We start from the raw sequence: 26929 nt of genomic DNA on the forward strand, positions 1-26929 counted from the left end.
GTCATAATTGTGAGATATAAAGTTTGCTATAGCTCAATGAGTAGAGCATGGCGCTAGCAACGCCGAGGTCATGGGTTCGATTCCCAGGGAAAGCAAGAATTGACAAACAAATTTAAAATGTGTACCTTGATTGCAATGTAAGTCGCTTTGGATAAAAGCGTCTGCCAAATGCATAAATGTAAAATAAATTAAAATAGTTCTAAAAATGTATAAAAACATAAATCAAGTGATGTTTAAATTCTTTATTATTTTATAAATGGACTAAATCATAGAAGACATTAAAATATTACAAAAAAAAAAAAAATTCGAACAAAACGAAAATAGAAACACTGCATTCTGAAATTGATCAGATGTTTTTTTTTTTTTTAATAACAGATGTTTTCTTGAGACTGAGCGAACCAAAACAAGTTATTCCACTCAAATCTCATTGAAACCATTGAATCACAAACACCTAAAGGTTAGGTTAAAAGGAGAGTCAAGAGAATAAGTAGCTGTTAATTCCTCCTCACTTTCACTCTCCTCTGTAGTTCGGAGCATTCTCTGTCAGAGAGTGGAGTGGCACACAACACGACTCCTCTGCCTGTCTGATCCATCTGCACACTCATCATACAGCACATATCCACCAGCTCTCTTTGACAATGCAGTATCCCACCTTCCACCTCACTGCATCTCGCCGGGTCTTTCCGCAGGACTCGGGCCTCTGTTGCCGAGAAGCCAATGAGAGTGGTCAGCATGGCATCAGACAGATCCACGTCCAAGTACCCAGACCCATCTGATATGGTGGCCCCCAGTTTCCATGCTCCGCCACTACTGCGCAATTTTCCCACCAGCGTGACAATGAAAGCTTGTAGTCGTAAAACCTGAACACTGGAGGGCGGCCAACTGCCTGCCTGTAGTGTGCAGAGGTACATGGGAGCAGGTGCGTCCCGTTTGCAACCAGACGTTTTGACTGTGTTTGTATAGGAACTTGAACCAAATGTATCATGAGCTTCATTTAAGGTTCTGCTTTGGTGAGTGTTGTTAAGAGGAGTTCTGGAGCGTAAATTTAGAGGGGTAAGTTCTTCCGTTTTGGGCTGGGTTGGTAATTTTGAGTCAGGTTGCTTGATTCCAGAGTGTTCCCGAATACTTGGCAAGGCGTGTGAATCTATCGGGCGCATCACACTGTCCAGCTCCTCTAACGGGATGTCATCAAAGTCCTCGGGAACGTAGTCCATCATATCATCAGCAGCGTTTTGTGGAACGTCATCAAAATTGTCTGGAATACTTCTGAAGTCATCATCTGGAATTTCATCCATATTATCCCAGTCATCTTCCCCGGAAATGGGCGCCACTTGAGGATGGGGTTGCGATTGATGGTGAGATGGTCTGAAGGAAGCTTCTGAAGTCAGGCTGTCATAGCCACTGTCAGCTACCTGATGATCTACCACTGCCTCCACGCTGGCCAGAAGCTCCCGGTCATCTGGTTCCTCGCCTTGTGGAGGGTTCTCCTCGGGCAAACCGAGTGTCCCACAAAGCACTCTGCCTTGAGAGTACATCTCCAAAAGCTGTTCCACCTCCCCACCCAACACCTTCACGTTCTCAGCTTTCAAGAGCAACACCCCTAGACGGACGACGATCGGCCCGATTAGCTGTAGCTTAGTGCCGGGAGGCAGGTTGGTACTCAGAGCCGGGATGGGCCGGTACTCCATACCCTCCAGACTCTGCACTCCGTCCGTGAGCTGCAACATCAACACGCGCGTGGGCTTGGCCTCCCACGGCCTCTGCGTTTCCTGCGTAACAGCAGAGACTTGATCATTGGAGCAGTCTTTGCCGCGAATACTCTGTAGTTGAGTGTAGGCAGGCTGGCTGATGTCAAGTAGGGAGTCCATCTGAACGCAGTAACAATTGTCCAGTTCTGTCTTCAGCGCCTCTGAAATCCTTTCAGGGAGAACTGGGTGGGCCAGATCTCGTAGGTCAGTCAGCAACCATTGCTCCAGGACACGCTGATTCAGCTGCGACTGAGGCACGGATTCTCTATCCGCCTCCTCCTTTATCCAGTTCACACAAGCGTCCAGCCAGGCAGGAGGAACTTGGACGTGCCATTCAGAGCGCAGCCATTGCTGGACTTCACCCACTGACATCCTCTCACCGTCCTAGAGCTTTATCTTTTACACACGGAAAGAAGCAAATGTGTAGTAAAGATTAAAGATTGAAATGCATGCATTTATTAAAACATTTTAATTGTAAGGCTTCCATGATGACTAAATAATAAACTTAAAGGGCCCTATCTTGCACTCAGCGCAATTGACTTTGTACACCGATGCATGTGTCATTCCTATTTTGCTCCCGCGCAAAGCGTGCTTTTCCCTCCACAGAAGCACGTCGCTAAACTAGTGAATGAACTTGCGCTTCCTGGGCGGTTCAGCGCAAAAAAGGAGCCGTGTTCCGGCGCAAACAATCCCTGGTGCTATTTTGCTGTTCCATTAAACAATTGCGCCACTGACCAGAAAAAACCCAGTCTAAAGTCAGTGGCGCGTTGCGTGTTGTTCATTATGCTATTTTAAGGGCGCTTGCTTGACCATAATGTATAGCGTGCACAACGCGCATACACTTTGCTCATGTAATCTACACAGATGCAACAGTTTTTTTGCAAATCATAAATTGTTACACTAAAAAAATATTAACACATGAGATGACGGAAATCATTGTGGTGTGCCACGAAGATGTGAAAAAATAGGCATAAATCTAGCTTACAAATTATTCAGGCTAATTGTAGAAATTAAGGATCAGACCTGTTTGCCCAATAGGGGCAAGACATATATGTATATAAGGACATCTGTCTTTCACTGCTCTTACAAGAACATCAGTCTCCTTGACTGTGAACCGCTCCTGGCGTGTGCCTGGTAAATACGCCATAATAATAGCAATCCATAATGGAACTTGCGCACCTGCTTTTAAAGGGAATGTTGGATGACGCTCTGATTGGTTTATTCACGTTACGCCCAAACCACACCTATGAATAATGAAGCTACTTCAGACCAACCCATTTTAGATTTGTACCGGGCGCAAGAGCCATTTATCCCGCCAGGAAAACAGCAACAGTGCCGAGACCCGCCCACAAAGTTACTTGCGCTTCGCGCTTTGACACTTGCGTTTCAGATCGTTAAAATAGGGCCCAAAATGTAATTGTATGATAAAAACAATGATACCAAAAGTACCAAAAGTTTGGAAACATTGCTATTTTTAAGTTTTTTTTTTTAAATAATATATATCTTATGCTAATCAAGCCTGCATTTATTTTAAAAAATACAGAAAAAAATTGCCTGAAAACAAGCCAGACCAGTCTGGAAACTCACCACTGACAGGGCTCTATCCGAGAGGCGGGATATACGGTTGTCTTTCAAATTCACTCTGCACGCGATTGGATAACGCTACAACCAACCAGAGCAACGTAAAGCGGAGCTAGTTGACAGATTAAACTCTCGCCATATCCAGTCAGCAAAACTCAGAACACATCTTCCCTTGTTAAGAATGACTTCATTCTTTGTTTTGTCATTCTCCGTTCTTTGTTCTTTTCTCAGAGAAAAGCTTAACTCCAAGTTTTTCAGAGTCACGGCCAAAGCCGATTCGAAAGGCCGCCGTTCGCCAGCTTCTGTGTTTACAAGTAGCACGCAACTCTGCTATCATTATGTTAAGCCCCGCCCACCGACTCTATACACCATGGAATTGACCTTACCAGAGTTTGGTTTTTACAGCTCACAATCCAATGGAGAGTTGCTAGACAACACTCGCTGCAAATTAGATTTGCTGCCGCTAGGGTGCATCTAGATTTCTAGGCAAGTAAAAAACTGTTATATTGTGAAATTTTATTACAATTTAAAATAATAGTTTTGTACTTGAATATACTTTAAAATATAATTTATTCCTGTGATCAAATCTGCAGCATTACTCCAGTCTTTAGTGCCACATGATCCTTCAGAAATCCTTCTATGCTGATTTGCTGGAGTTATTATCAATGTTGGAAACAGTTGTGCTGCTTAGTATTGTTTTTTTTTTTTTTTTTTTTGGAACCTGTGATACTTTTTTTCAGTTTTCATCAATGAATAAAAAGTTAAAAAGAACTGAATTTATTCAAAACGGCAATCTTGTCTAACAATATAACTCCCTACCGTCACTTTATATCAATTTAACACATCCTTGCTGAATAAAAGTATTATCTACCAAAAAAAAAAGAAAGAAAGAAAAATAGACTGACACCAAATGTTTGAATGGTAGTGTATATTGTGACAAAATAGATTTCCATTTTAAATAAATGCTGTTCTTTTGTAACTTTCTATTAGTCAAAGAATCCTGAAAAAAACTATCACATGTTATAAAACAATATATTAAAGGGTTAGTTCACCCAAAAATTTAAAATTGCTCCATCATTTACTCACTCTCAAGGCATCCTAAGGTGTATATGATGAATACAATCATAATTATAAATGTTCTGGCTAATCCAAGCTTTATAATGTCACACTGCTTCAGTGGATAATAAAGGCCTTCTGGAATGAATCGATGCGTTTTTGTAAGAAAAATATCCATAATATATAACACATTATAAAGTCCAATATTTAGTTTCCGGCAGACCGCCTTCCATATTCAACTTATGCAGAAAGTGCAGTGCCTCTCGCAGTTTAAAACGTCATACTTTGCACCAGTTACGGCTTTTTTACACCTAGGATGGCATTAGTTGAAGGTAAATTATGGGACAATTTTCATTTTAGTGGAAACTATCCCTTTATGCAGCACAACTGTTTCCAACATTGACAATGAATCAGGATATTAGAATGATTTCTGAAGAATCATGTGACAGTAGTCTAATGATTTAATGGTTGATGAAAATTAAGCTTTGCACCAAATAAATAAATTAAGGTATATTAATACAGAAAACCATTATATTAAATTGTAATAATATTTCACAATACTACAGTTTTTATCTGTATTATTGATAAAATAAATGCAGGCTTGATGAGCAAAAAAAGCTTATCCCCCCCCCCCCCCCCCCCCCCAAAAAAAAAAAAACATTAAAAAAATAATAATAATGCTTCCAAACTTTTGAATGGTAATGTGTGTGCTGAAAATAAGTTTATTTTTTATACTTTTTCGAAATACAAAGCACATAATTTACAACTATAACGTTACTATACTAGGCCTACTCTTCAGGGTGATTGAGAGTTTGGTAACAGTTACACTCTTTGCCATTGAGATGACCTAGAAATAGTGTCGCAATCAACCTGAATTCACTCTATACTGTACAACGCTACAATATGCTGTGCACACCATTTTATGATTAGTTAAGAGCAGATACCTCACCAGAAAATGAGTAATTCCACCTTTATTCCTGTGCAGGCTGCATGGTCCCTCATTTCAGAGCGCCACTATTCTCTAACAAATGTGTTGTGATCATAACATATACCAGTCTTTGTCTATACTACGCGACTCCCTTACTGTTATGTTTGGATATTTCGTAGAGTACAAACAAACATTACACTGATAGATCTATCTCATATTAAAACTGTACTTTCTGAAAGACTAACTAGTCGTGCTATTCATTAAAGCGGGCAAAAAAAAGATTGGCGTTTCATTTGACCAATGATTGTCCGTGACGCTGCTGGATGGCCGATTATGCTGCGGGGTCGGACCAATCAGAGCGGGTTTCTTTTGTGGAGGGAGGTGCTTTCATTGGTCCGCACTTCATCGGCGTTAGATAGATTTTAGTGCGTCATTGTTGTTACGAAGGGGGAGTAAGACAGGAACAGGTCGGTAGGTACATTTCCTGAGACAAAAAGCATCTTATTTATTGGTTTTACACAATAAACCAGTATATTCAAGTGTTAAACAGATTCACAGTTCTATCTTATCGGTATACGTTTTCGTGCACACGGCTTATTATCGCAATTTGCATGATTTTCGTCTTGCTAGATGTTAGCTTGCTTCTCTGTTAGCTAAGGAAGCTAACGCTTTCATAATCAACTATTTAATCTAACGTTTGGCATTCGTCAAAGGAAGTGTGGCCGTTGTATTATTTATTTTATTATTTTTTTACTACGACACGTAGTGACCACGCGTACTGCTAGTGGAAAAGCACTTTTTGTAGTTAGCTAGCTCGTTAGCTCCCTGAAACTATCTTTTGTTAATTAGCCAGTCGGGCAGCTGATTCCGTACAGGAAGATGGCGGCTTATCAATTCATTTAACAGTTATCCTGTGTCTCAACGCACTGGAAGTTGCATGTTTAGGCAACATATTTAGGAATCATTTGGCGATTCGTTTGTGAGCATCGCAGGCGCGTTCATGTGCCCTTGTAACGTTAGTGCGCTCAATGCTGACTAGTTAGGCAGCCCAATACATTTTGAGACGCAACCCAAGTCAACGTAGTTTTTTTTTTTTTATTAGTATTATTATTAGTATATACATGCTATTAATTATGGTTATTTCTCATTTTGGATATGTTGAGGCGCATTGTTTTTAATATATATAACGTTATATATATCTTTTTGCTGGAGAATAGCTGCCAGAACATTTACTTTCAGTTCTGTTTTCGATTTATATTAGTACATTATATAATTGTTTTCCTCTTAAAATAATGTGTTTTGCACTAATCATGCATTATAGACAAAGAGATCTGTTTATTCTGATGAGATCCGTTTAGTGATTTACAAACAATCTTGGGATTAGCTTCCTATTATGTCGTTGCATTTTATTTCATGCACAATTTGTATTTTCCCTTAGGCATCCGTTAGGAAATAGAGAGCTGTTTATCTCCGCTTTTTGTAGATAGATAATGGAGCCAGAAAACGACCCCCAGGAAGAGGACACTTACAGCAACAAAGAGAGTAATGGTAAGATTCAGTGACTTAAAAGATAACTTGTTCATATATTGAATGTTGTTATTGTGCATTCCTTTTCCACTGAGAAATTTTTAGTCTTCATCTTGTTTTCACCATTCACTTTGACCTAGGCACTATTTTACCTGGTTTCCCTTTTCCACCACTGATCATTGTTCATATTTAAAAAAAATAAAATAGAAATCATGATTTTGAATAGACAACTAAACAAAATAACATGTAATTTACTAGAGTTAGAGATGCACAGAATCGGCTGATATTCCACATGATGTCCGGTCAGTCTCGCGTCTTACCGGTTCAGAGCCGATTGTTTTGTTGTCAGGGGTACTTTCTCACTCTCTCCAACTGCCAAGTGACACACACCCGCCTCTTTTTACACACACACACACACACACACACACACACACACACACACACACACACACACATATATCAAGAACACAGAAAGAAACTCAAGATCTTCACAGCAACCCGTTAAAATAAACGTTTGGTTTAATTTGTGACTAAAACATATTACTATTGTATTGTACATTATAATCATAATTGTAATACTACTAATAACATTATAATAATTATCTTTATTTTCAAATGAATAATCATACAATTTTTCTTCCTTGTTTTATTTTTATCAGTAAAACTGTTGTGCTGCCCTTTGTTTGCCCAAAAAATAAAGGGTTTATTTACATTTCATTTAATTAAAAATAGATTAATGTTTTATACTTTCATTTGATTACCAGAAAAACTAAAATATACAACACAGAATTTCTGAAGATAAAAATTGATTTATTTACAATAATTTTTTTTTCTATTCATTCAATTAATAAAAAAATGTATTTTATTAAATCATTAAAAACTTTTGCTTTTCAATTTTATAGGGCTCTAAAATTCACAAACAGCTTAATTTGCAAGTACCAAAATGAGCTTCTTACTGCGCTTAAACGATCAAATGCACAATGCTGTCAAAATGCCTTTTTTTGTGACTATTAATTAACAAAAATCTTTTGACTGAATATTTTTTGTATCTAATTGTAAGCATTAATCTGGATTTTATTGCTGTCTTTTGACTTGACTTGTTTTTTATCATGAAGATAAAATTTAGCATTTTATTATTTAAAATGATTAAAAAATTAATCAACTTTATTGTCATTACACAAGTACAGGTACAAGGCAACGAAATGCAGTTAAGGTCTAATCAGAATTGCAATAGTAGAAAGTGCAGTATTTACAGTAGTTGAATAAGTGCAGATCAATGGTTATGTACTGATTTAAATAGAGATGGTTATTGCTATAAAAAGAATATACAGGTTAATATGTACTATATAAATATAATATACAAATAACTATTACTATAAACAGAATTTACTGGTGAATATGTATTATATGATGATAGAATCAATGTATACAATAAGTTAGATTAAGATGAGCAGTGTAGCAATGGATGATAGTGCAAATGAGCATATTCAAGTTAAGGTGGAGTAGTGCAAGATGCATAAGTAAACCGATGTTGCTGTATTAAAAAGTCTGTAGTGCAAATGAGCATTCCAGTAGTGCAAATGAAGTAAAGGCAGATGTAAAGGGGCAGAGGAGAGTTAGCCATGTATGAGGGGAGTTGGGTCAACGAGGGTTAGAGTTATGTAAAGAGAGAGCTTTTGGAAAAAAACTGTTCCTTAGTTTGCTGGTCCTGGTCCGAAGGCACCTGAAACATGTGCAGGAGGGCAGGAGAGTAAACAGTCTGTAGGTTGGGTGAGAGGAGTCTAAGGATGCTGTGAGCTCATTGCAGACAGTGTTTCTTCTGGATGTGCTCGATGGCAGGTAGTGGAGTGCCTGTGATGCGTTGGGCAGTTTTCACCACCCGCTGCAGTGCCTTGCACTCTGCAATAGAGCAGCTCTCATACCATACTGTAACACAGTTGGTCAAGATGCTTTCTATTGCAAAGTGATAGAAGTTCACTCTATATGATTCGGGATAGAGTTGTTTTATCCAAGGCTTCCTATAAAGCCTGATGCATTTAATTTTCACATTTTAATTAGGGCTGCCAATCGATTAATTGCACTTTTGTTGTGGGATTTAATCACGATTAATCTCAAATTTAACATGAAATTAAGCATACACCATTTATCTAATTAATGGTAAGATTGAAGGGTGATTCTCAAAACTGTATTTTCTGCAAGCTTCAAGGATCATTGGAGACTCCAAAAGGTAGTATTCCTATATCAGTTTAGTGTATAGTATGTTGTGTTGTCAAAAATATCGATATTTCGATATATATCGATACTGGAATATCTGAAACGATACGATTCTCAGTTTTTACAGTATCGATATCAGCTGCGCTCTCCTCTCTGACCGTCAGCGAGTTGACACACACACCGGCATATTCTCACTCAGCCCGGTTAACCTCTGAGCACGGCGAACGCGCGTTCTGCTGGACTTTTTCCTCATGACAGTGTGTTAGTGTTAGTGAGTGATCGGTCTGAATTTCGCGTGGGATTGCACATAAATTAATTCTACTAATCCCCGCAGATTTCGTGCTCCACATCTGAAGCGCACACACACATAGCCTACCGTAATAAAGCCGCCTCTGACATGATACAAGTGCAAACATTTGCTTCCTTTTCCAGCTTATTATTGGTCAAATACACTCAAAGAATTATCAGTGCACATCTGGAAGAGTATTAACGTAAACACAGTCGCAAACAGTTTAGGAAGAACGAGTAACAGGAACAGTGTTTAGGATCCATGCGTCCGTTAGTCTTAAAGGGACCGCAGTCATTTGCTATTCAAACTACAAAAAGACAAACGATCAATCTGCTCTCTTATTTTTTTACGGTCTATGCTCTTGACTGATCAACTTGTGTAACTTTAACAGTTTCATCTGTACGCTATTGAATTTTTTTTACAAAGAACATTATCCAATGTTGTTTTAAATGTAATTATTATGCATTTTTTTAATTCAGTTTCTTATCTGAATGTTAGACTTACCTGAAAACATAAAGCAGTCTATTTAATTTGTATCTTCTATTCTATTGCATTTATTTGTGCTATTGTTTGTAATCTGTTTATTTGTTCTTATTTTATTACTGTTTACTCGTCTTTTTAAATTCAATTTACCATTCGAAATCAAGCTTTCTTGTGCTGTGTGTATAAGCTATTGCAACACAGTTACCCCATTGTAAAAAATACATTGAGATAGCAAAAATTTGTGAGAGAATTTTAATAGTAATTGATCAATTGATCAATAATTGTTCAAATCAAAACGATGCCCAACCCTAAGGAACATGCTGGCCACATGAATTTTTAGTAAAAAATAACAATGAATAATAAGTTCTGTTGTCATATTAAGCATCTTATCTTATTTATTTATTTATTTTTTTACTGTGGTATCGATTTAGTATCGATATATCGATATTTTAGTCTGATATCGTATCGAAGTCATAATTTTGGTATCGTGACAACACTAATAGTATGTCTTCAGAGCTGCAACAAAGAGCTTGTTTTCATTTTAGATGAGTCAAGCTGCAATACCAATCAGAACCACACGGAGCTGCCAAAAACCTCCTAAATCAACCGCTTTGACTGCATAAGCCTAAGATTACTAATCACAACAACATACATATGACAAATCAAACACTATCCTTCCTGAGTGTGTGAGTGTTTATGGGAATGTATTGAAATGTGTCTGTACATGAATGCAGCGTGCGATCAGTGATCTAGAGTGCACATACAGTCTGTTGTTTGTGCATCAATATAAGACTCTCGCGTGCTTACTGTACGTCTCCTGTAGATCACAAAATGTATGCTCTTCAGAAACAACTGCAGAATCTCATGTTTTAAAGCAAAGCACACACTGGAATGAATAATTCACTTAGGGTGCGTTCACACTTGTAGTTCGGTTCGTTTGGTCCGGACCAAAAAACAAAAACAAACATAATAGTCCTGGTCTGCTTAGCGTTCACACGGGCATTTTTAACAGCGAACCTAAAGTTACCGAACCAAAGGCACAGGGAGACGGTCACAACCTGATTGGTCGGCTTATATGACATAGGAGCTTGTTTACCGAACATTCAAAACACTGCTGTGTGCGGATTACACGCGCGGGCATTTTATGCGTGTACATATGGCATTATTTTTTACCCGAGAACTCATGAAGAGCTCATGAAATGTTCACAACATTCAAAACAACGCTGTGTGCTGGATTAAACGCGATCATTTTATGCGTGTAACACATATGGCATTATTTTTTTACCAGAGAACTCATGAAGAGCTCATAAAATGTTCAAAACATTCAAAACAGCAGCAGGATTTCCTCCGTTGTGCAGAAACGTTGTGAGACGGGCGACTCTTATGCAAAAGAGACGGCCGTTCTGTCGTCTGTACCTGCTAATAATGGGCAACACAGGTCTTCTGATGAGAAGAGCCAGGTATGCTTTTTGTGTGTTTTTTCTAGCATTTTCGAAACATGCTCGTCTGACCAAATATTGATTAGGCACTTCCTCGTTGCTCCACGTTTGCCCTCTAACGTTAAAGTTACTCATTTTGGATTCACCGATCTTTCCGCGTCCTCAAATCAGCTGCATTATGCGTCGCATCTTGTGACATTACGTCCGGTTTTTGGTCCGTTTACATGTCTTTGGTCCGTGTTGCGTTCATATATCAATCGAACCGCACCAGAGTTCGTTTGGAAGCGGACCGAGACCCATCTTTTTAGCGGTCTCGGTCCGCTTGTTTGGTGCGCACCAGGGTTCGGATGGCAGCGTTCACATATGTTCAAATGAACCGCACTAACCGAGCAATCGCACCAGGGTTCGTTTTAATAAAACCAAACATGACAAGTGTGAACGCACCCTTAAAACTCAATGCGAGTCTCTTCTCTCTGTGTGTGGTGTAATCAGCCTGGCCTTCTTTACAGTAGGGCTGTTTTGGACTGTGAATGAATTTGATTATGGGATCACTGGAAACTTTCCCAGAGTTTAACGGCTTAAAATGGCCTGATCACAAACAGAGGCAGAATTGAGTTAGAGTTAGAATGGATATTTCCTTCTACCAGAGGGAATATTATTACAAAAAATTTTTTAGGGAAAAAAAATTAATTTATTAAATAACATTTGAAAAACCTGTATAAACTGAACACCAAATAACAATATTAACTATGCAAATTATTAACAAAATACCTAAGTAAATTAAACTATATAACCAAAGCTATAACACTTCTGTTTTCTTTGTAATAAAATACTGTTAAAAAACGAACAGAACTAAAGTCCATAGTGGAGATGATTCGAGCATTTTGAAAATTCTTCTTCAATCAATCTTACATTTACAAAGAAAAATGGTTAATGTTTTTTCGCACTGAGGCTTACTCTCTCTGGCTATCTAGTGCGTGTTTGGGCGGGGTTGCTATCGGTGGTGATTGTGATGGATTCAGCAGTAGCAGTACTCAACCCTTCCAACACCTTAGCCTTTGTTTTCTCCAGAAGTTTTGGTAGCACATTTTGAGAGAAATGCGCCCGGCTCGGTAATGCATAACGGGGCTCGAGCTCTCATGTTAACCGGTTAGAGTTTGCATAATGCCTGCGTGACACGCACGGAAAATGCATGCATGCTTCAAAAAGAAGATATGCCTATTTTTAACTCGACACGCTTGCGTGTTGAAAGCGTTTCCAGGCAAAATAGAATAGGAAAAGATGTTTATATGTCATTTTGACACGAATGCATATTAATAAATGACATTTTCCACGCTTGCAGTGTGTCTCCGGCGTCTGCATGTTGGTTGTGTTGCCGGCCGGTTGGGGAAGCTTCTCAAAACACTTACGGCAAATTGTGTGGGTCTTGTCAACTACACGATTACCATCCTTGTTCTCCACCGGCGAAATGTTGCCATACTGCTGACTTAAAAGTTGGTCCTGGACAGCAAGGATAATTCTGGGAGTTGGAAGGGGTGTGTCGCGATTCTGCCTTCACACATCGCGATATAGGTTCGTGGACCTGCATATTGCGATTTCGATTTCATATCGCATATCGTTACAGCCCTAGGAAATACCATACTTCAGTTCTCAAAAATATAAATATATAACTTATATTTTTACAAAATGAATAGCCTTGTCAAATGACTATCGTTTTAACTTATATGGTGGAAAAGGTGACGTTTGCTAGAAGGATTGTGTGAACGATCTGTAAGCAACTTATCTACGGTTGTATTTTGTAATAAAAAATATTAACCTTTGTCATTAGACACACTATTTCGTTTTGTTTGGTCCTTGGAGTTTCCTATTGTTACTGTACTAGCATCTTGTGTCATCTAGACAATGCGGTCTCTCTAAGAAACTTCAATTGAATCAGAAATTGTTTAAACAGTCAATAAATGGATAAATCACTACTTACTGCTTGCAGGAATACAGTTGTAATCGCCACTTTCTTCAGTTTAAGACGCTAAGCGAAGCTTGCTTGAAATGGGCCGAACAAACGAACGATCTTGAATTAAATTGTTGTGGTATCGGATTATAAACATCAACCATGACTGTTGACATTTTTTTTTTCTGTGGGAAGGGTAGATCCTCAGCGCTTGCGTCACGGTTGGGTTTATGTTGAGAAGCACTTTTTTTTCCGTGGACTTTTGGATTCACGAGATTTACATCAGAAGTAGGAGGCAATGATGTTTGAGACTCACTGTATGTAATGTCCATGTACTGAACTCTCTTATTATTTCACCATGGCAAGGTTAATTCAATTCTTCATTCTAGGGCACCTTTAAGGACTTTAAAGCTGCTGTCCGTAACTTTTTTTGTGTTCAAGGTTTACAAAAATTATACAATGAGAGAGTACAACATGAATCCATTTTCCAAACCGTGTTTTTGTCTTACCCTGAATAATTTTGGTACACTTATAATAAGTATTTATATTGGGACTATTTCAGTCCCTGCGTGATCCGCCATAGACATAAACAGAGAGAAGTAGCTCCGGCTGCAGTGTTCTTCCGCAAGACGCATGCAGTTCTGTTTATTAACCACTAGAGTGCAAAAAGTTACGGACTGCAGCTTTAAATGAATTGCATGCGTTAATGGTGACATCCCTAATTTGAATATTTTTCAAAAAAGTGATATATGGATAATCATGTTGCTTGAAATAGAAATAGGGCCTATATACTAAGAAATTAAATGTATTTTGAATGTAAAGCACATCTTTTTAATGAGGCAGCAACATATTATAAATCATAGGCTATTAATAATCTCTCAGCGCTAAAGTATTATAATATAGAGTGGCAGAAAGTGCGTATGCGCAGGATGATGCGCTTGAAGCAACAGTCACAGCAGGCTGTGAGGGTTTCATCGTTTTGACTGCCGTAACCGAACACGACACACAATTTGAAAGCTGAATAGAGAGTGACTGAGCTGCAGCGGAGAGAAGCATTGATGTGAACTGAATTAAATGACTTAAATATTCATCTGTACTCGCATTAAACTATGGAATGGCTTTAGAACACTTATAGTGCACGAAGTGTTGATGATGCTTTATATGTTTTTGTGCCTTTTGTGGGCCACTGGGGCTTAACAATAATACAGAATATTATACGCACCGTATCGGATTTTTGATCGGCCCTGTCTGACCGATACCCGATCTGGCAAATAATTGTGGATCGGAGCTGATCCTGAGTATCGGATTGGTGCATCCCTACTGTGCACCAATCCGATACTGTGCGTATCTTTTTCGATAATGTTTCCCAGCCCTGTTCCTGGAGGCACACCAACACTATAATTTTTCAACTCTTCCTACGCAACTCTTTCAATTTCAACTCTTCCTACGCAAACACGCCTAATTCAACTCATCCGCTCATTATTATAGACTCCAAGACCATAAATATATGGGTCAGATAAGATAGACATCCAAAATGTGCACTTTTGGTGTTCCTTAAGGAACAGGGTTGGGAAAAGAATGTATATCACAAAATACAGAAGAAAAGATCTGTCGCTAGTTCCAACATTTGTGATGAATGTTCTTGCCGCAAATGCCATTTCAGGAAAGCGTTCTGCAGAGGATACTGATGAGGAGAAGCCCCATAAGCGATCACGAAATTCTGATGACATGGTGGAGCTCAGAATTCTGCTACAGAGCAAAGTAAGTCCTTAAGTTTCCCATCACTTCTGAGTTTGGTTTCTCCCGCTGTGCCTCAATGCTAATTGGCTCTTCTCTGCAGAATGCCGGAGCAGTGATAGGAAAGGGTGGGAAGAATATTAAAGCTCTGCGCACTGATGTGAGTACTCTTTTTGTTTAGTTTGCACTCTTTCCATGCACACAAACTGTGGTATATGGAGCTCAGATGTCTGTAGAACTGGGTTAGAATATGCTAATGGTAATATGTATAAAAACAAACAGAACCAGCAGAAGGCAGTTTGTGTTGCAAATCCAGTGCTGTGTAATAAATACCCCACATTCTACTCTATAGTAAATTGAAGAGCATTTGAATCTTTAATACTGGCTAAAATAGTGTTTGGCCTTGTACATATTCTCATAATCTGTTCCTCTCCTGTTCTCCATTCTCCTCCAACATTATGAGAATTGAAAGTCACACTGAAAGTGTTTCCAATTAAAAAATGTATTCCTCTTCCACTCCCTCTCCCCTTTTCCTTGTTTTTTTGTTTTTGTTTTTATTTTTCTGTTCATTTTTGGCCAATTCCCATATTCCGGATCGACTCGTACCGCCCACCTGCGTTGCCGCCTGACCTCCTGACTCCCTGGTTGGCCACACCCATAATCGCGCCCTTCCTATTGGGCGGCTTACTTGATTGACATCCGTGTGCTTGATTGCTCTGGGTACTTGGCCCCGCCCCCTGCAGTACAATGCCACTGTGTCAGTCCCAGACAGCAGTGGGCCCGAGCGGTACGTGCCACTCAGATACTCCAACCTCCAAGTCATATCAGCTCTGTTACTGCCAATATCAGAACTGTTTTAACATCCTTAATGTACAAACTGCTCCCTTTCTGCCATGAAACATGAGTATAATGCTGCCATGACGATCAATATGAATTTAAAATGCTGTTGTGCTATGTTCAAATGCCTTTTCTGTCATGTAAGGAAGCCCTTTCCCACCCTGTCTCCCTCTCCGACGTCAGAAACAATCTCTGAACTAGCTTTTTTTGTACCTTTGGGAAATTCTTCCTCCACAGTTTTCATTTTAAAGGTTTCTTGCTAATACAAGGCTGAATTTAGTTATTTATGGTGAAGGGGCAGCGCAAATATATTTTCTCCCTTTTGTCCTCTATATTGTTTTACTGTTGAACCTTGCTCCACTGCCCCCACCCCATCCCCCCGTGTCTGCTATTTCTCTCTCTTCTCTAATGGATCTGGAACCTGCTTCATTCATGTTCATCTTTGCCATTCTCTCTCTCCGCACTGTCACCCCTCTATCCATTTCATATCTGACCTTCCCTGTATCTTGACATTTCAGCAACGGGGAGGAGCTTCAGTTTGTTTTTCTTTCTTGTGTTCTCCACTCTCCTTTGACAAAGTGGTGCATGACTCCATGACTCTTTGGGGTCTGTTCCCTCTCCTCACTTAAAAATGCGCTAACAAAAGCACTGAGTGTTTTCTTCAGGCTGTTTGTGTGTCTAATATCCGCTCTCTTCTCTCTTCTCGTGGAATGCAATTCATTACTTTGACAGAATCCTAAGCATCAGTGCCGATATTCCCACGGTTGCGGAGATCTTGCTGAAGATCATACCTACTCTAGAGGAGGTGAGGTTTGTGTGGGTGTGTTTGGGTGGGTGATGAACATTTATTTTTGAGCCCTGCATGTTCCCCAGACTGTGATGTACTAGCAGCCATCACAACAAAATTTAACAGCTTTTTGTAGTTGATTTTTTTGATATTTATTTTTCTAAGTTAATGTATATTTTTTTACAACTGGTTAACTTATTTTGGTTGGTTTCTGATGAGGATTTGCACAAGATTTTACACATTAAGGTCTAGGGTTGGGTATCATTTGAAGTTTAACGATTCAGATTCTTTTTGATTCCAATAAGATAAAAAAAAAAAAAAAACTTCAATTTCATTGACATTTATTCTAAGTCTTAATTGTAAAACATTTCATTGTAGCTAAAATAAAAAAAACATGCACAACAATCAACAGGTTAAAAACAATTACACAAGGAACTTTTGCCTATGGTTTATAAATACTAGAGCTAAAACAACTAGCCATTATTTAAGAAAAAAATTATCAGTTGCACAAATAAATACGATTGAACTAAATGTTTTCAGGTATGCAGGTACAGAAACTGTATAATCAAATCTCAACTATCACTACACTTTATTAATAAAATATAGGCTATACATTACAAGCATAGTTAAAAATGTTGTCCTGTCTAGAACATCAAGTGTGCTGTGCAAAAATACAAGGAAGAGAGCTTAATTTTTTAAGGAAGGAAGTTTATCGCGAGAAGTGTGTGTGAGAGAGCATGTGTGTGTCTGCAGCACAGAAAACCACACGTGAGTCGTCTTTGCGCTCAAATTAAAAAAAACACACACATTAAAACCACCTTTTCTGTGTGCAGAGCACAGAATACAGCATGCAAGTCTTGCGCTTGAATTGTTTAAAATCACTAAAATGTGCACACAGGAACCGATAAGTGGAACGCATTTCTTATTGAATTGCTGGTTTAGATCCTGTTATAAAATGGCACTGGTTCTCGATACCCATCCCTATTATGGTTGGATTTTTTATTTTTTTTGTTGGATGTCTCAATTGGAGGTACAGGATGTGCAATTTTCAGATAAATGTTCATGTTACACATTTTGGTTAATAAAAATGTAACTGGTTGTGTAAAATAGGCACATCATATATATCTCGATCAATATATCGCTGAATCGTATTGCAGAATTTTTAGGTATCTGCAAATGAGAATCGATGTCATATCATATCATGAACCATTCGATTTACACCCAATATTGTCATTTATATCACCCACACTTGGATGAGACGTTGCACATTTGCTGAAGCTGTTACTGTATATTTGAATGGCACATCTGATTCTCTTCTCTGATTGGTTGGAGCAGTATCAACATCATAAGGGGGTGGACTTTGACTGTGAACTGAGGCTGCTCATCCATCAAAGTCTAGCTGGAAGCATCATTGGCGTGAAGGGTGCCAAGATTAAGGAACTTCGTGAAGTAAGACACTCAGATGAGATGAGAGTTTGAACTGTAAAACATAAATTCTGTAGTGCTGATCAAAAAAAAAAAAACTTCTGTTCTAGAGCACCCAGACCACCATCAAGCTCTTTCAGGAGTGCTGTCCTCAGTCCACTGACCGTGTGGTGCTAGTCGGGGGAAAAGCAGACCGGGTGGTGCAGTGCATTAGGACCATGCTAGAGCTCATTGTGGAGGTCAGATTATGACAGTGCTGTTTGTCACAGCGTTATTAGACATGTTTCTCAGTAAATTCTCATATTTCTCTTGCTCTCTGTCTCCAGGCTCCCATTAAAGGTCGAGCTCAGCAGTACGACCCTAACTTTTACGATGAGACCTATGACTATGGCGGCTTCAGTACGGCCTATGAAGAGCGGGGCCGTCGGCCTATGGGAGGCTTCTCTTCGCGGGGACGTGGCAGCGGAGGTGGCGGCTTTGATCGAATGCCCCCCAGTGGAGGTCGTGGTGGCCACCACATGCAGAATAGGAGAGACTATGATGACATGAGCCCACGCAGGGGCCCCCCTCCACCCCAAAGAGGGGGGAGAGGAGGGGGTCGTCCCCCACGAAACATGCCCATGGGACCCCCACATCACAGGAGAGGGTGAGTCTTTGTCTATATATTTATCTGCAATGAAATGTTAAGACTGGAATACACTACATGCCTTTTGCCTTGATTTTCCCCTTATTTGCAGTATGGACAGGTCAACGATAGTTGCTGAAAGTCAGAGCCAGTCTGCAGGTTTTGGGCAGTCGGCGTTGACAGACGTCACAGAAAATCGCGTAGTGTATGTTGGGCACAGACTGTCAGAGGATATCGCACATCTTTGATATTTTGAGCTGTTTTTAGAATACATGCATTGAGGCGCATGTTTCTACACAAGTTTATGTTCAGAACAATTTTCAATTTTAGTCTGTTAGTGTGTAATCCTCAGTTTTGTGTATGGTGCCCAGTTTTCAATAACTGTTAATTTATAGTTGTGTAGTGTATTCCAGCCTTAAAATAAATGGGGTCTAAAAAAAACTTTAGAATTTTGGGGTTTTGCCAAGAATTATAATTTTGGTTTATCGTTGTTGGATAAGTTTATGGATGCTTTGTTTCTGACTTTACAGCGATGATCAGTACTCCTCCTACAGTTCCCAGCGTGGCCACATGGAAGAAAGGCGGCAGTAAGTTCTTCAGTTGTATCAGTGCTGTTCACGTTTTCTCGTTATCGGATGTAATGCTTCCTTTTTTTCCTTTTTGTGTAGGAGCTCATTAGCAGTTAATCATATACCTTATTTGTCTATTTTTCTTTTTCTCCAGTGGGGAAAGACGAGGGCGCAATGATCGTTATGGAGGCAGCATGGTCAGTATTCAATCTTTGCAATTTTATTTAGTTAAGTTACAAGAAATGACTCAAACTACATTTTTAAAAACCACAGGTCATGCGACTTAAGCCCCGTTTCCACCGAAATTACCCAGGAACAATTTGTACCAGAAACGTTTTTCATAGGAACTTCTTTCACCCAGAACTGCTGCTCTCTGCGTTTTAACTGCAGTCTAAATTCCCATGAAGATTAGGCAAATTAGTCCAGTGATGTAGGACTGCTCCTCCTAGTCAGTGACGGACAGTAATCATTTTTGCGCGACACTAGCCGCGTTTACATACACTTTTTTGTCATTCCATTTAAAATCATTCAGATTGAAACATGTAGTGGACTGTTTACATGAGACGTTATCTAAACCGATCTGGTGTTTACATGTGCTGCTGACTTTTAATCGCAATCATTTTGTGACATGCAGTTTGTCTGCCGCATCAAAAATGTCGATGCTGTCCTCTCCATCAGCTGGAATGTTAACTGTAGCCATAGCAACTCTTAACGGCCACCAGGACTAATACGGTATTATAGATGCTATATATATATATATATATATATATATATATATATAGCATCTATAATACCGTTCTATATATATATATATATATATATATATATTTGGACAATATAAGCTGTCAAGATGAGAGGGCGTAGCCAGGCTATGTCTGTCATTATTCCAACGTTATATTCATAAATACTTACGAAATAAAAAGCTTGCCTCTCAGAAAAACTGATTTAAAATAACAATGTATGTTATTATCAGCTATTACGGACATTTACCGTGAGTGAGATGGCTGAGATGAACACACACCATCAGACATAGAGCAAGACTAATGTTTACTGAACGCAGAACGAACCTCGCAAAAGACTTAAAAATGCCAGTTGAAATAAAATGCTGCGTGAGCTAAACCAATCAGCATATTCAGTGCCCAAGTCCCGTCCTTGAAAGTTCCTGAATTTTGAAAAAGTACCACCTCGCAAGCAGGGCCGTTTGGAGGGGTAAATATTTACCCGGAACTTCATTTAGACCCCGATTCCTGCGGTCGAAACACACAGAGTACCACCCCAAAGTTCCTAGTTCCTGGGGAAAGTTCCTGTGGTGGAAACACAGCTTTAGTCACAGCGCCACCCCCCATTCCACTCTTATGTCACAATATGCTGAATTTATGGAAAAGTTTCCTTAACAATAGCATCTGAAAGACAGCAGCTCAACTATGTTAGCTGGTAACTGATGATGTTTGAGTCGCTAGGTGCCTTGGAAATAGAGAGAGGGACACCTTGTTTTCTGTGAGTTGCCTTGCCTGGTTTTTGATTCTTACCCTTCTGTTCTCTCTTGCTTTACAGAATGATGGATATGGTAAGTTTTTCTTTAAATACTTTTGCCTGTCTGTATTCAAAAGATTGTGGGTAATAATGTAGCTTTTTTTCCCTTTTTTTTGGTGGAAAATTTGTTTCAACCTTTGTCACCTTTTAGTCTCACCAAAGTCTTATTCAGCTTATTCTGGCCGAGGACTGCCGATTACTATGATTATTGGACTGTGTGAAGCAACTTACCACAATTGTATTTGTTCTGTGCGCGTTTAGGAGTGGGTTTGTTTAAAATAGATTTTTGTTTTTTAAATAAGGGGATATAATGAAAAAAAAAAAAAGAAATGAAAGAGGAAATTATATTTCAGTGCTTTTCCTTTTCCTCTCACCAAAAAAATAAATAAATATTTACTGAGGGAATTAAAGTAAATAATTTGAGTGGCCCAATTTACATATCTTCACTGTAGAGCGGTGGTTTTCCAAATTGTAGTGGGACTGCCATTTACTATTTATAAAAATAATTTTGTTAATATAAGTAAAAATGTCTAATTAAATAATATATAATGAAATATATTAAACCGTTACTGTGTATTCCCTATTTGGGCTTGCTGTTTAAGAATAAACCACCAATTGATCTCCCATAATTTTGCTGCATAGTTACTGTAGGCTACAACATATTTAAACATGGATAAATGGTTATCAACAGGGTCGCTGAAAAGGACAAATGCAGATGTTTCTTCATCTACAAGTAAGGATAAATCTTCAGCAACGCCTGACATCAAAGACTAAAAATCTAGCTAAACGAAGAAAATCCAGTAGTGACTACCTAGTGCTAGTCTTCCCATGTGTGGGAGCAGAGAACCTTTAGCTTATTTTAGTTTTACACATTATTTTACCAGAATAGGCTTCACTCAAGCCTGATCTCCGTTTTCAACATACAGTGCTTAGTAGATGCGAAACACCACCAATCTTTGCATTAGTTGATTCACAAAGACTTTAGTTTATAAAGTCCAATTGTTATTTGCCAGAGTCTTTTGAGGCTTGGTCAGGCCAGGTTCCCTAAAATCAAAGCAAGAGCACCCTCAGTTGAACCTGTAATAATAGGAGAAACGCACCAGTGGGTATTTGTGTTTGGGCTAAAGTGTCCAATGTTTGTTTACAACATGCTTTTGCAGTGTTGAGCGATGTAGCCAAATTTTTGGAACACAATAGCCAATCAGAGGTGTTTGTCAGTTAGTCAGAATCCACTCACCACTAAACCATCAGTGTGTTTGTTCAGTGCCGAGTTCTTCGAGCTCTCGAGTCCTCTCATTTTAACAGTGTAGACACAGATTTTAAAGATTTGTTGTGCAGTTTAGACAGCTTCATTGATTAACGGTCACGTACGTTCTGGAAATTCATAATGAATTCTCAAATTTGCAATGATTGACATGGTGACCATAGCAATGGACAGAACAAAAGTCTGATATATGTGCATTAAGGCTAGAGCACCCGATTTGATTCTGGAACCAGAGCTGGGCTCGGCAACCCATTTGCTTTGTCTGTTCATTGCCAGTTTATTCAACAAAGATTGTTAACAATCTCCATTTCGAAGTCGTCATTTAACCGATGCAACACATAGGCTGGACCATTAAAATTCTTGCAGTGGGCTGCTGAAGGATATGTGCTGGGTTGTGTGGGCCAATGCTGTGCAGTAAAGATTACTTACTTTTTCTTTTTGTTTCTCAAATCAGACAGTAATTCATCTTGGGATTCCTCCTATCAGTCTGGTGAGTATGGCATCCTGTTATTATTAGATGGGGACACACACACACCAAACCGACGGCAAAGAACTAGCACTGATGAAAGCAGATTGGTGTTGCTTCATGGCGAGGCAAAAAAGACTAAACACGCTGCACAGACAACTAGCACGTACATTCTGCGGATGTGAGAGGACTTTTTTTTATAGAAAGAATAGAATTTTATATGTAATATACACTTTTCAATTGTAGTCTTGTGAAAAGGCATTAAACTAAGAGTGCGTTCACACATGTAGTTTGGTTCGTTTGGTCCGGACCAAAAAACAGAAACAAAACATATAGTCCTGGTCCACTTAGTGTTCACACTGGCATTTTTAACTGTTAATAACAGCAACCCTAAAGTTACCGAGCCAAAGGCACAGGGAGGCGATCACAACCTGATTGGTCGGCTTATATTACGTTGGAGCTTGCTTAGCAAACATTCAAAACAATGCTGTGTGCTGGATTAAACGCGATGCCATATGCGTTTACATATGGCGTTATTTTTACCAGCGGGGAACTCATGAAGAGTTTATAAAATGTTCTAAACATTCAAAATAGCAGCAGGATTTCCTCCGTTCTATGCAGAAACGAAGATCTGCTGCAAAAGAGACGACAGCGATTGACATACAAACCCCCTCCCCTCACTCACTCGTTTCATTTGCTCAGGAGGAATATTGTTAATGTTACAGAGCTTGAATTTCGGCCTGGAATTGCACATATTGCTCATAATTTTACTCATTCTCACAGACGGACTCTCAGGACTAAATTGAGTTATTTTTCACTGCTTATTGCACTTAAACAAATACAAACAAAAATGCAAAATGCTTGGTGAGTATTTATGTAAAATGTAAACTGTTGAGACAGAAAATGCATGTGTAACAGTATAATGGATCTGTGCCTCAGTAGTGACAGTAGCCTAATATGAAATTATTAGGAAATTATCACTAGCCACCGTGGCAGGTGAGCAAAAACATGTCAAGCCCTGTGTGGAAGTAGTCTGTATTTGAAAAAGGGAACCTTTAAGAGCTAGAACTGGATATACGACGCAAGCAGTACTCGAGTCTCGCTCATTACGGATGGACCGGTGTCGCTTCGACATCTTGATTCCACAAAGCCATGTTAATAAAATAATCCACTTTTCAAATGAGATTAAATGACACGTGTGTGTGTAGTGTGTTCCCAAGATTTTTTTCTTGTGTACTTATTCGTTAAGCCGAACAGCCAATCGGCAATTTAACATGCAGAATCAGATGAAAAACCGCAAACGGAGCAGAACACAGAGAAAAAACTACGCAGACCAACATTTAAAAATGACCCAACACTGGCCAGCTGTCGGCTTGGTGTGACCTGGGATAAAGAGGCCATATATTCACATAGACTCATATTCATTAATCTTCCATTGTGATACATTTGACTCTGTTTTTATGCTCAGGTGGAAGGAGTAGTTACAGTGAAGGGCCTGTGATCACCACACAAGTGACTATTCCTAAAGATGTGAGTAAATCACCCATGATGTGATGAGATTTACACATGAAACGGGTGTTTAACTCGTCCCGCTGTGTTTCCAGCTGGCCGGATCGATCATCGGTAAAGGGGGTCAGAGGATCAAGCAGATTCGTCACGAGTCCGGAGCATCAATCAAAATCGACGAGCCCCTACAGGGTTCTGAGGACCGCATCATCACCATCACAGGGACCCAAGACCAGATCCAGAACGCTCAGTACCTGTTACAGAACAGGTTTGTGACAGATTGAGTGAACGCCTCACAGTGGACTAAAGCATTATGTTTCTGACTGATCCTCTCTCTTTCTCTCTCTGTTCATCAGCGCTCTACACCTCTTGGGACGCCAGAACTAACCAGCCCCTCTTTCTCAGGATATCCATCCATCTGCAGCTCAAGTCCTCGTCACCGCGTGATGGCCTGACACATGACGCGTCCTTGTCTGTCACCTTTATAGGAATCCCTCATAGAATCATACGAGCCCGAGCCTTCTGGTTGTCCTTGATTGTGGATTTTGTGGGATTGTTCTGTTTTTTTATTTTTTATTTCCCTTTCTTTTGTGGTTTTTATAAATATAATTTTTATACGGGCCAACTATCGCTTCACAGAAATCTTGGATGAGCAGATAGCTGCTTTTCAACAGGACGACGTCGTCGTCGTTGTTGTTGTTTCCCCTTTTGGAGTGAAGGTTTTATGAGTTGGGAAAATGTTCCACTATTCCAAAAGCTTGATCCTGAATGTACACATTCACCCCCATGTTCTAAAACTGCATTTGATAAAGAATAAAGTGTAAATATCCAATGATAATATGGACATATGAATATATCCTTTACACTGTTTCATTCGTGTGATGTTTTTCCTCAGAAATACAGATATTTTCACCAGGTACTGAAGGCTTGCAGTACTTTTTTTGTATGTCTTTTCTTCTGTCTGTTGCTGGGTTTTTAAAATCTAGTTTTAAAAAAAAATTACTCTACCTCTGGAATTTTTTGTAGGTCTGCCATCCTAAACGAAGGCCCAATCATTGTAGGCGTTTTTCTTTTTCAGAAGAAAGGAAAACACCAGTGGATTTGAAGTTTTAGACTTTGTGTCAGAGCAGGATGGTAATATTCACTCCCTCTTTGTTTTATTTTTTCTTATCTTTATTTTTTTACTCAAATTTTCTCTGAAGTTCTTCAACCAGGCACATTTGTAGAGTTTGTCATTTGTCTGAAATAATAAAGGAATTACCATTTTTATCAGTGTGGTATGATTATTAAACCGTGTCAATGCAGTTAATGTCCCATCCCTTCTATAAAATAAAAATCGGTGACGCATTCACAAATAATAAAATGAAAACAAAAACCAACATGAAGTAAAGGCCTACTTTGCATATGCATGCACTGATCAGGCATAACATTATGACCAGCTTCCTAATATTTGTTGCCAAAACAGCCGTGACCCATTAAGGCATGGCCTCCACTGGACCCCTGAAGGTGTGCTGTGGTATCTGGCACCAAGATGTTAGCAGCAGATCCTTTAACTGCTATAAGTTGCGAAGTGAGGCCTCCATGGACTTGTTTGTTCAGCAAATCCCATAGTTTCTCAATGTGACTTAGCAATTTTTGCTTTGTGGCAGGGCGCATTATCCTGCTGTAATTCCACAGCAACAAGGGAATACCGTTACCATGAAAGGGTGAACATGGTCTGCAACAATGCTTAGGTAGGTGGTACGTGTCAAAGTAACATCCACATGGATGGCAGAACCCAATGTTTCCCAGCAGAACATTGTCCAAAGCATCACATTGCCTCTGCCGGCTTGCCTTCTTCCCATAGTGTATCCTGGTGCCATGTGTTCCTCAGGTAAGTGACACACACTCCCGGCCATCCACGTGATGTAAAGGAAAATGTGATTCATCAGACCAGGCCACCTTCTTCCATTGCTCCGGGATCCAGTTCTGATGCTCATGTGCACACTGTTCGCCCTTTAGGCGGTAGACGGGTCAGCATGGACACCCTGACTGGTCTCCCGTACGCAATAAACTGATGTGCTCAGTTCACTGACACATTTCTATCAGAACTAACCTATTGAGCAGTTTAAGCTTCAGAAGCTCGCCTCCTTGATCGGACTACACGGGCCAGCCTTTATCTCCACACGTGCATCAATGAGCCTTGGCCGCTGTGGAATTACAAAGTTAAGAATCTGTTTAAAACTAAGTTTTACTTAAATGCTAATGTATTTAGCATTTAAGGTAAAGATGGTGACATCAGATGAATTATTCTGTTAAGGAAAGTTTCCAGCAAGAGTTTTCGGTCCATTCCTCTCTTTATTTTAAGGTAAATGAGCCAGATTACTGACAATCTTACCTTTTGTACATTTTTAATAGTTATGCTGCTGATTGGATTAGGACTGGTCTAGATAAATCTGGGGCGGGTCCCTTTTCCTGGGTAGCCTACTTAGAAGACTTGATGGACTGCAGAGCCGACAGAACATTTTCTCAATAAAGAATCCTGCTGAAGATGCATCCAAGTCTCCTGGTCTTCATTTCTGAGTTTCCAACACTGCCAATGACCCTGTGGCTGGTTCTCCACTGTTCTTTCCTATGAGCACTTTTGATAGATACTGACCACTGCAGACCAGGAACACCCCACAAGAGCTGCAGTTTGGAGATGATCTGACCCAGTCGTCTAGCCATCACAATTGGCTCAAACTCGCTCAAATCTTTACATTTGCTCATTTTTTCTGCTTCTAACACTGAGGACAAAATGTTCACTTGCTGTCTAATATATCCCACCCACTAACAGGTGATGAGACTTCACTTCACCTGTCATAATGTTATAGGGTCTTATTTGGATTGATTCTAAAAAATATGTAATTGCAAACTCTCTATGGCTATGGTGTATTATTGTCTTCACATGAACTAGCCTACTGGAACAGCCAATCTCAATAATTAGAA

At 39.4% G+C, this 26929-nt stretch overlaps 2 protein-coding genes across 7 annotated transcripts; one reads left to right on the forward strand and one right to left on the reverse strand.

The window, feature by feature from the left end:
* Positions 1-278: 278 nt before the first annotated feature.
* rmi1 (RMI1, RecQ mediated genome instability 1, homolog (S. cerevisiae)) lies at positions 279-5579 on the reverse strand. 2 transcript variants are annotated; one of them, XM_067413061.1, is made up of 2 exons: positions 5330-5579; positions 279-2144 (listed from the first exon to the last, which is right to left on the reverse strand). In XM_067413061.1, exon 2 carries the CDS (start codon positions 2118-2120, stop codon positions 495-497), a length of 1626 nt encoding a protein of 541 aa, XP_067269162.1. In that variant the 5' UTR covers positions 2121-2144; positions 5330-5579; the 3' UTR covers positions 279-494. The 2 variants fall into 2 exon arrangements, with proteins under 2 accessions (XP_067269162.1, XP_067269161.1); XM_067413060.1 differs by having other exon boundaries at positions 311-2144; positions 5335-5579.
* Positions 5580-5693: 114 nt separating this feature from the next.
* Positions 5694-25231, forward strand: hnrnpk (heterogeneous nuclear ribonucleoprotein K). Of its 5 annotated transcripts, none has more exons than XM_067413062.1 (18): positions 5694-5784; positions 6752-6861; positions 14877-14974; positions 15054-15110; positions 15694-15737; positions 16520-16592; positions 17910-18023; positions 18110-18238; positions 18326-18645; positions 18737-18829; positions 19155-19211; positions 19348-19390; positions 20748-20760; positions 21418-21459; positions 22445-22480; positions 23925-23986; positions 24061-24230; positions 24319-25231. In XM_067413062.1, the coding sequence occupies exons 2-18, from the start codon at positions 6804-6806 to the stop codon at positions 24347-24349; spliced, it is 1440 nt and encodes a 479-aa protein (XP_067269163.1). In that variant the 5' UTR covers positions 5694-5784; positions 6752-6803; the 3' UTR covers positions 24350-25231. The 5 variants fall into 5 exon arrangements, with proteins under 5 accessions (XP_067269163.1, XP_067269166.1, XP_067269167.1 ...); XM_067413063.1 differs by having other exon boundaries at positions 5740-5780; XM_067413065.1 differs by lacking the exon at positions 21418-21459.
* The last annotated feature ends 1698 nt before the right edge of the window (positions 25232-26929 follow it).

Source organism: Pseudorasbora parva, chromosome 13 (genome assembly GCF_024679245.1).
Source record: "Pseudorasbora parva isolate DD20220531a chromosome 13, ASM2467924v1, whole genome shotgun sequence".
Lineage (NCBI taxonomy): Eukaryota > Metazoa > Chordata > Actinopteri > Cypriniformes > Gobionidae > Pseudorasbora > Pseudorasbora parva.

What these genes read in the sequence shown, in the direction of transcription:
- rmi1 (XM_067413061.1), bottom strand. Translation starts at nt 2,120, where the DNA reads ATGTCAGTGGGTGAAGTCCAGCAATGGCTGCGCTCTGAATGGCACGTC.
- hnrnpk (XM_067413062.1), top strand. Translation starts at nt 6,804, where the DNA reads ATGGAGCCAGAAAACGACCCCCAGGAAGAGGACACTTACAGCAACAAA. An exon ending in CAGCAACAAAGAGAGTAATG is followed by an intron (nt 6,862 to 14,876) that starts GTAAGATTCAGT and finishes ATGCCATTTCAG; the next exon opens with GAAAGCGTTCTGCAGAGGAT. An exon ending in TCATACCTACTCTAGAGGAG is followed by an intron (nt 16,593 to 17,909) that starts GTGAGGTTTGTG and finishes TGGTTGGAGCAG; the next exon opens with TATCAACATCATAAGGGGGT.